Source organism: Trichechus manatus, unplaced genomic scaffold, assembly GCF_000243295.1.
Source record: "Trichechus manatus latirostris isolate Lorelei unplaced genomic scaffold, TriManLat1.0 scaffold00048, whole genome shotgun sequence".
Lineage (NCBI taxonomy): Eukaryota > Metazoa > Chordata > Mammalia > Sirenia > Trichechidae > Trichechus > Trichechus manatus.
Genome location: NW_004443984.1, coordinates 5,805,480 through 5,814,787, shown reverse-complemented (window position 1 = coordinate 5,814,787; position 9,308 = coordinate 5,805,480). Strand labels below are relative to the sequence as shown.

The 9,308-nt window shown below is 40.6% G+C and overlaps 1 protein-coding gene across 1 annotated transcript; it reads left to right on the top strand.

The window, feature by feature from the left end:
* The first annotated feature begins 3,387 nt into the window (after window positions 1-3,387).
* PNRC2 (proline rich nuclear receptor coactivator 2) lies at window positions 3,388-8,465 on the top strand. Its single transcript, XM_004377121.2, has 3 exons — window positions 3,388-3,559; window positions 4,483-4,688; window positions 5,021-8,465. The coding sequence occupies exon 3, from the start codon at window positions 5,039-5,041 to the stop codon at window positions 5,459-5,461; it is 423 nt and encodes a 140-aa protein (XP_004377178.1). The 5' UTR covers window positions 3,388-3,559; window positions 4,483-4,688; window positions 5,021-5,038; the 3' UTR covers window positions 5,462-8,465.
* The last annotated feature ends 843 nt before the right edge of the window (window positions 8,466-9,308 follow it).

The following is a 9,308-nucleotide window of genomic DNA, read 5'->3' as shown; positions in this document are numbered from 1 at the left end:
ATCATGATGTTGCTTATTGGTCCAGTTGTGAGGATTTTTGTTTTCTTTATGTTGAGGTGTAATCCATACTGAAGGCTGTAGTCTTTGATCTTGATCAGTAAGTGCTTCAAGTCCTTTTCACTTTCAGCAAGCAAGGTTGTGTCATCTGCATATTGCAGGTTGTTAATGAGTCTTCCTCCAATCCTGATGCCCCGTTCTTCATGTAGTCCAGCTTCTCGGATTATTTGCTCAGCATACAGATTGAATAGGTATGGTGAAAGGATGCAACCCTGACGCACACCTTTCCTTACCTATAAACCACACAGGATGCCCTTGTTCTGTCTGAACAACTGCCTCTTGATATATGTACAGATTCCTCATGAGCACAATTAAGTGTTCTGGAATTCCCATCCTTTGCAATCTTATCCATAATTTGTTATGATCCACACAGTCAAACGCCTTTCTATGGTCAATCAAATGCAAGTAAACATTCTCTCCTTTCAGCCAGGATCCGACATCGGCAATGATATCCCTTATTCCACGTCCTCTTCTGAATGCGGCCTGAATTTCTGGCAGTTCCTTGTCGATATACTGCTGCAGCCACTTTTGAGTGATCTTTGGCAAAATTTTACTTGCATGTGATATTAATGATATTGTTTGATAATTTCTGCATTTGGTTGGATCACCTTTCTTGGGAATAGGCATAAATATGGATCTCCTCCAGTCGGTTGGCTAGCTAGCTGTCTTCCAAATTTCTTGGCATAGACAAGTGAGCACTTCCAGAGCTGCATCCGTTTGTTGAAACATCTCAATTGATATTCTGTCAATTCCTGGAGGCTTGTTTTTTTCCAATGCCTTCAGCGCAGCTTGGACTTCTTTCTTCAGTACCATCGGTTCCTGATCATAGGCTACCTCCTGAAATGGCTGAACGTCGACCAATTCTTTTTGGTATAATGACTCTGCGTACTTCTTTCCTCTTCTTTTGATGCTTCCTGTGTCATTTAATATTTTCCCCATAGAATCCTTCACTATTGCAACTTGAGGCTTGAACTTTTTCTTCAGTTCTTTCAGCTTGAGAAATGCGAGCGTGTTCTTCCCTTTTGGTTTTCTTTAAATATAGCATGGTTATTATCTGGCTGGAGGTCTAAGTTTGCTTCTTGAATTTTTGGGAAATAGATTACACTTTCAGTAAGCTAGCAGTTGGCTTACCATACACATGTTATTTGACTATAATATAATTAGTACCAGAAAGTCCCCTTGCTCAAAAATATCTCTTCTATATATTTTACCAAATTAATTTAATCAACAAATTCCTTTTTTAAGATGCAGTAACTTTTCTTAAGATCCATGGCTAGAAGAACACAGAGGTTTGGGTTGGATTGGGGGAGTGGGAAGTGACGGCAGTGAAAAACTGAACTAAAAAGTGAATTATGTGGGATTTATAAAAAGTTAGTACACAGAAACCCTGTTATGAGGGTAAAGTAATGAGATTGATTTTGGACCATTTACCCCAGAATTACTCATGTAAATAGAAATTAGTGTTCTCTTTTAAAACACTCACTCTGGGTTGCTTATGGAAGAGGCTGCATAGGCCCGGCTCACTATTATTACACCCCATTGCTAACTGCCACATTGTCTCATGATCTTGTTTTTCCCTCTGGTTCGTCTCTACAAAAGGTTTAATATTAGCTGATGTTCCTCGTTGGAGGGTGGAAAACAAATGATAATGATCTAGGAATGACAAACCTAACGAAACACCCGTCTTGGGACAAGAAAACCAGGATGTTGCCAAATAACCTCCAAAAAAAGATTAACTCATCTGGGACATGACCATCTCAAGGGGGAACTAACACAAACTTCTAAGACCCATAATCCTGTCCCTATAAAACCTTCGGCCAATCTCCAGCTGGGGAAACAGGTTTTTTTTTTTTTTTTTTGGAGGAATGTATTCCCCCCTGTCTCGTATATATCGATATATAATAAAACTCTGGCTGCTCGCCTCACCCCTGTCTCAGAATTGGCCTTTGCAGCAGGGGGCTCCAATCCCGGTTATTGCAGTTAACACTTACACACTTACTCCAAAGTAGCTCTTTTCCTCTTCCCTTCACCTTGCTGTCATATTCAACTAAAATATCGTTGTTCTTGTTAGGTGCCCTCGAGCCGGTTCCGAATCACAGCAACTGATATCCTCTTTTCTTCTCTTTCCTTACAAAAGGGGCAGAAGGGGAAATAAGGGTGCCCTCAATCTCGCAACGAACTGTCATTGTGCACTTAAAATGTGCAAGGCACTGTGCTCAGAAAATTAAAACCTGGCTTTGCCCTTCGAGGGTGTATCTATGAAGAGGGGAGGAGAGAATGAGTGGAGACAGATACGTCGTTGTTGGGTGCCGTGGAGTTGGTTCCGAGTCATAGCCACCTTAGGTACAACAGAAGGAAGCACTGCCGCGTCCAGCGCCACCTTCACTACTGGAGACAGGTATAGTCACAAGTTATAGCACGATGTGATAAAGGGCCCTAATTGAAGTAAAGGACCAGTGAGGACACAAAGGAGGAAGTGACTAACTTGAGCCGTGTGAGAAACGCCTTCACAATGTTGGTAACTTTTGAATAATTGGGCTGGGGGGCAGAATGAGATGGGGCGGACAGGAGGGAACCACGGGAGTAACCGAATGCTTTGGGAACGGCAAAGAAGTTTCGTCACTGAGCAATAGAATGAAAGGAGTGTCAGAAGCAAAGTACGACAGGTGGGCAGAAGCCAGACCATGGAAAGCAACTTTTTGAGTGTTTTCCACATATAAATTACAGGTTACACGACCCAGTGAATCGAGAACCAAATGTCCACTCTTCAGTAATTCCTCATAGGGGGGTTAAAACCCTAATTCTAAGGGCCGTGGTGCCTCCGAGCAGTTAAGTCGGGGTTGAAGCTGCTTCCCGGTGGCCGGCGGACATTCCTTTCCAGGTGCGGAGCGTCCAGGGGCTCCCATTTGCAGCTGAAGGCGGAAGGCAGAGGTGGCCGCGTCCTGGGGTGTAGGGAGCAGCCTGGTGGACGCCTTGATGAAGCGTCAGTATCAGCGGAGGGGGCCTTTGGAGGAGCGAGGGTGACGCTTGGCCAACACAGGGAGGCGTTGCCAGGACCGCTCGCGGCCGAAAAGAGCCGAGCGCTGGCAGCTGCGTCGACAGCGGGAGGGAAAGGTACAGCTGCCCCTGCCCAAAGCAGTTAATCCCGACATGCTTCTGTCGGGCCGAATTTCAAACCCTCGGCAACAGCCACCTCCCCTCCCTCGCCCCCGTCCTGCCCCAGCAACAGGCGGCGGCCCGCTTCTCATTGGCCCGGCCCCGTGCCGTCGTGTTTTGATTGGCCGCGGTGGCTCTCGGCCCTGCTTCTACGCTCGTCGCCGTCTCCATTTTGTCGGTAGAAGCAGAAGGAGGAGGTCAGATTGGAGACGCTGGCGTGGTCCTTAGCTGCCTCGTCGGTGCTCGTGGGCTTCGTTCGTTCCGTGCCTCATCTCTCCCTGGAAGGGGAGGGAGGCTTCGACCTCGTGTAGGAGCCGCCGCTGCCGTAGTTCCGAGCTTGAAGTCGGTGAGTGGTGGCGGCGCCGCGGGCGCGGCCATGTTGGTGGCCGCACTCCCCATTGTTGGGGGAAGGAGGAGAGCGAAAGCAGAATTGGGAACCCGGGCGGGGCGCGGGGGGCCGGGGAGTCCCAGCCTCCTGGACCTGGGCTCGAGAAAGATGGAGCCGCTCTGGAGCCAAGCCTCACGTCGGAAGAGTCGAGTTTTCCGAGTTCGAGTTGTGAATGACGCAAAGTCCGGGAACTTGTAATTTAGGGTTATTAAAAATGTCTGGAAGCCCTTCTTATCCTCTCGAAAGGAAGGGCGCGCTTACAATATATTTGCTTACTTGGTTTCTTGGAATGTCAAATTAAAGTGAAACCGTGAATGTTTGCCTATTTAAGATGGAAAGCTGGCTTAGGTTGTTACGGTTTATGAAAACTTGAAGACGGGGAGGAGTCGAGTGTTAACTAAAGGAGATACTTTGCATGATGTGGACATGTTGGGAGAGGATGTTTTGTGTGAAAACGGGTATGTGGCATGTCGAAAGATTGGAAAATTATGGTGGGATTTTAAAAACATTGTGTGGTGTGTCTCTTTACAAAATAAATTTTAAGCCAATTTCTTGGTACGACTGCAAGGACTAACGCTTCTCTAGTTTAACATTTTTGGTAACAAAATCCGTATGAAAATCTGAAAGGTCCTTCCCAAGAAGAAGTAACAAAATTTGTTGCAGGACTTGCAGCCTTCCTTTCCAAAATTTCTCAAGGGTTTCTGGATCTCATGGATAAGACGAGTTTTTAAATGATGGCAGTTACAAGGCCAAAGAAAAGCATCTCCAGAGACATTTTCTACCTTAAGTTCAGGAAGTAGCCATTCTTTATAGTCAGTTATTTCTGTAGTTAATATACATGCTCAATTTCTTGTTTTTTGAAGTAATCTTTGCTTTTCTAGCTGGGACTTCTCTCAGACTTGTGTGCTGAGGAGACTCAGATGTTGGCCTCAGCTCCTAGGCTGAACTCAGCAGATTGGCCCATGAAAACTTCTGTATTCAGACAAAGGAAAGGATCCGTCAGAAAGCAACACCTATTATCCTGGGCTTGGCAACAAGGAAGAGGACAGGTACTGGAAATCCTGCAATCTGAAAAGCAGACTGAAAGGTATAAAAATTCACATTGTAATGGAGAATTTTACTGGGCAAACATTTTATGATGGATTCAAATCCTAAACCAGTTGTTTTCATTTTTAAAGAGGATTGTTCAGATTTGTGGGCAAGCTTTTTTTTTTTTAAGAGGAAGTAATAAAGGTTGTGCATATAGTGAAGTGTGAACAATTTAAGTTTCTAGTTACAGCAGCCAAATAGCCATTTTTTAAGTTTTCCCCAAAACTTCTGGAATTGCCATTTGGGACTATATGGAAGCTTTTTAAAGAAAAATTTGAACCTTTTTTTCCTGGACTTCTATTCAATATTTTGTTTTCCATTCATTTACAGGTGACAAAGAAGCTGAAGATGGGTGGTGGAGAGAGGTATAACATTCCAGTCCCCCAGTCTAGAAATGTTAGTAAGAACCAACAACAGCTTAATAGACAGAAGACCAAGGATCAGAATTCCCAGATGAAGATTGTTCATAAGAAAAAGGAAAGAGGACATGGTTATAATTCACCAGCAGTTGCATGGCAGGCCATGCAAAATGGGGGGAAGAACAAAGTACATTTTCCAAATAATCAAAATTGGAACTCTAGCTTATCAAGCCCCAGCTTACTTTTTAAGTCTCAAACTAACCAGAACTATGCTGGAGCCAAATTTAGTGAGCCACCATCACCAAGTGTTCTTCCTAAACCACCAAGCCATTGGGTTCCTGTTTCCTTTAATCCTTCTGATAAAGAAATAATGACATTTCAACTTAAAACCTTACTTAAAGTACAGGTATAAAAGAAGATAAAGTACTAATGTTTAAATTTAGATATCATCCTAAAGAACAGTCAGTGAATCTGAAACAGGTTCACTAGGGAATTAATTGTTTGTGTAAAACTGCTAATTAATGTTGAAAATATGATTAGACTTTTATGTGTTATGTGCACTGTGATGTAATGATCATAGCAGTGCAACTTAAAATTACTAAATAATTGTACTTGATATTGTGTTCTCATTTGACTAACTCTTTAAGTAAAACCATTCCAGTTTAGATTTGGGGAGTGGTAAAGGGAATCAACTTTCTATTGCTTGTAACTAAAATTATTCATGGATCAGTAGATTTACTTCTTGAAAACTAGTGAATCAGAATACAAGTTTCTAGCTAAGAGAGAAAAGGGTTGAGAACTAATTGAACATTTGAGTAGTTTAATGTCTTAGAAACACTCAACCAGTAATAATGCCAACCTGATGTACTGCCAAAAAAGGTGAATTTTTAATGAATGCTTGCATTTTAGTAATTGTACAGTGGTGAGTGTGGAAAGGGCACCTAGGGGCTTGTTAAAATGATGCACAGTACACCCAACAGCCCTGTTTCTTACATGCAGTAGGTAGGTGTCTGCCAACAAATGCACCAAAACCATTTTTTATAGACAGTATTTGGTGGTCACTGAATAGCATTCAAAATACATTTTTGTATTATAGCACTGCACAAGCTATTGACAGTGATCTGGCCTCAAATCATCCCTGCAAAGCTTGCTTGAAGTGGGGAGGATTGTATAATGTGAAAGTTTTAAGTATCTAGGAAAGTTAAGAGCCATGTAAATACATGTAATAAACTTGTAGCATATGTAAAGTTTTGTTGGCCTTTATCCTACAAAAATAGACTATTTTAGTATGAATTTGCTGAATGTAAGACCATGGACTTTATACTATGGCTTAGTTTTAAAGGTTCAAAATAATTTGTTTATAAAGTTTGCCATTGTGCTAAAGTGCCAGTGTATGCTATAATTGATTTGGTTGTAAACTATATTTCAAAGTAAATTCTAGTGTAAGAAGTCTTATAATGGAAAAGGTTTAAGCTGCTAAAACACTTCCTATTTTTGAGAGATGTGAAATGCAGTACTGGACTATTTTTTTTTCCTTAAGCCCAAAGATTAACTATTAAAGGGTCCCACCAGCCTTTAAATTCATTGTGGCTTTCACCAATTTTTGTAACCTCTGATCCTGGTATGTTGTGCTATGCCAGTGATGTGTTTGTTCTCATGAATAATTACAACCCAAGGGGACCATTTATGCAAAATATGTAATTTCCTGCATAGTATCTTGATATACAACGTTTTTACCTACCTTAAAGGTAAATGCTAAACGATGTTAACCCAATAGCACGTTAAAAGAAAAAGTGGTGGGTGGGAGGTTAATTTCAAAATTCTGGTTGCAAAGGCCCTATTTTATGATATGGCAGCTCTTTTCATGTTTATAAGCAGAATGGCTGAGTTGTATTTCTTCAGATGAATCCAGATGAAATAATACTGTCCAAGTCTGATATTGCTATCTTGAAGACAAATTTATATAGTACTTAATGTACTGTAAGAACTTAAAGCATTAAAAAAGTGTTTTTCTCCCCAGTGGTTTGTTTTTATTTAAGAAACAAAGCTGTATGACTGTAATAGTTTACTCTTAGGAAAACATAATTAACATTGAAATATGATAGGACTGTTAGTTTGCAAAGAGGCGACTGATTAATTTGCTAACTGATGTTGAAGACATTTGGATTAGCTTGACAGCTAAGCAATTAAAGCAGCTACTCTTGACTCCTCCTCCTGCCTGCCTCTCCCCCATAAAAAGGCCACAGAATACTTGGGAAACTTCACGAATCAGGCTTAATTATGTCTTCTCTTTCTACGTTTTAAGATGATCTAGGTTTACAGGAAAAAAAATAGCACAAAAGAATTCCTTCCGTTGACAAGAACCACACCTGCTAATTGACGGGAGTCTACAAACTAGTTAAAGAGTAATCAATCCCAAGGCAAGGCTATATTTTTTCGTGCAAACTGTTAAGAAATAATCAATTTGGAGGTAAGGTAGGATCAACATTTAGGTCTGCTTTCCTGTCTTGTTCCTAGTATAATTTCTATAACAATGCCAAGGATTGCCAAATGGCTTCAAGGTAACCTGAATATAAGATTGATCATAACATCTACCTTAGAAAGGTGCTACGTAATATTGTGGTTAGCCTACAGAAAATATGGTGACAGGAATTTGCCAAATCAACCCACTTGTGAAAACCCAAAAATAGCTGAAACTTTTCTAGAATTTATTTAGTTTCATTTTCAGGGGCAATTTGTAAAATGAGGACAGGATAAAACTATTAAACTTCTTAAATGAGTATTCAGTCACAGATTTGTAAGGCAGAGCTAAACTTATAACAAAAACAAGACTTTTTGGCTCCTACTACAGAATCAAACCTGTTGACGATTCCAACTCACAGCAACCCTACAGGACACAGCCAACTGCCCCATAGCATTCCCAAGGCTGTAAATCTTTAATGAAGCAGACTGCCACATCTTTCTCCCATGGAGCTGCTGGTGGGTTAGAGCTGCCAACCTGGTTAGCAGCCTAGCGCCTAACTACTGTGCCACCAGAGCTCCTAGACCAGTGTTTGTTTCACTTTCCAGCATATGGTCTGAAGAAAAATCAAGGACATTGTCTTTACAAACTACCGTCAACTCTCAAATGAATTTACATGCCTCACTTTTTATTCCACATAAAAAAGAAAAAGCCCAATCTTTAATACATGGGTGAAACAGTTACATGAATACATACAACTCAGTAAGTATAACCAATACTACTGGGAGGAGCGGGCAGAGGAAAATACCCAAAAGAGAAGGAATCTTCCATAGTGACTAGCAGAATGTCTGTGAATGTCAACAATTGAAGACAAATGGGTTACTTCATATTTATCACGTTATCACCATCTAAAATGAGATCAATTTACCTCCTGGATTCCTTAAAAAAAAAAAAAGCTTTGAAGGTAGAACACCATTACATTACAGGCAGTCTTCTGGGGTTACAGGTTACAAAGTTAGTACCTCATAAAATGTTACATTAAAAATTCGAGGTACATACAAATGGTTTGTAATAACGGGTGTTCCTTTGTGACATGCATCAAAACATTATTACTATATTATGTTAAAGATATTTTTAGTGTATGTGGAAGCGTTTAAATTTTTTATGCATAGGAAGATACACTACACACTAAGACAAACATGATTAACTGATGTTAGGTACAAACCATACCTAATTGTTCTGATTTGGGAACAAACTTGAATTAGAATAAAAAACAGACTTAGGAAGAGAACTCCTCCATAATCTGGGGACTGCCTATATTCCAGAACTGCTGTTGTGCTGTCTCAAATAACAGCCTCTCCCATTACAAAATATACCTCCACATTTTGTACAGAATATGTTCAAAGAGACTGAAATTTGGAAAGCCAGGCTTAAAAGAAATCTCTGAGTCAAGACAGCTGTGAGATCTTGGACTGCATTTAACCTCAAGGGTTTCTCACTCAAAATTTACCCATTATCTTGTAAGGTTGTCAAGACTGAAACAGCATATGCAATAAGGCTACCACATGGTAGGCATGACAATATTCTTGTCTGTAAAATGGAACAGTATCCTTCTAGGAGTTTTTAGGATTAAAAAAAAAAGGCATACAGCTTGACATGCATGTTAAGTGCTTAATAATACTGACACATAAATGGAAACCACAGAAGATAACTTAAAGCAATTCATTCTAATTCAACAGCTGCCAAAACCACATTGGCCTTTTTATATTTAAAACTTTTCAAGAACTATCAAGTACAG

What these genes read in the sequence shown, in the direction of transcription:
- PNRC2 (XM_004377121.2), top strand. Translation starts at nt 5,039, where the DNA reads ATGGGTGGTGGAGAGAGGTATAACATTCCAGTCCCCCAGTCTAGAAAT.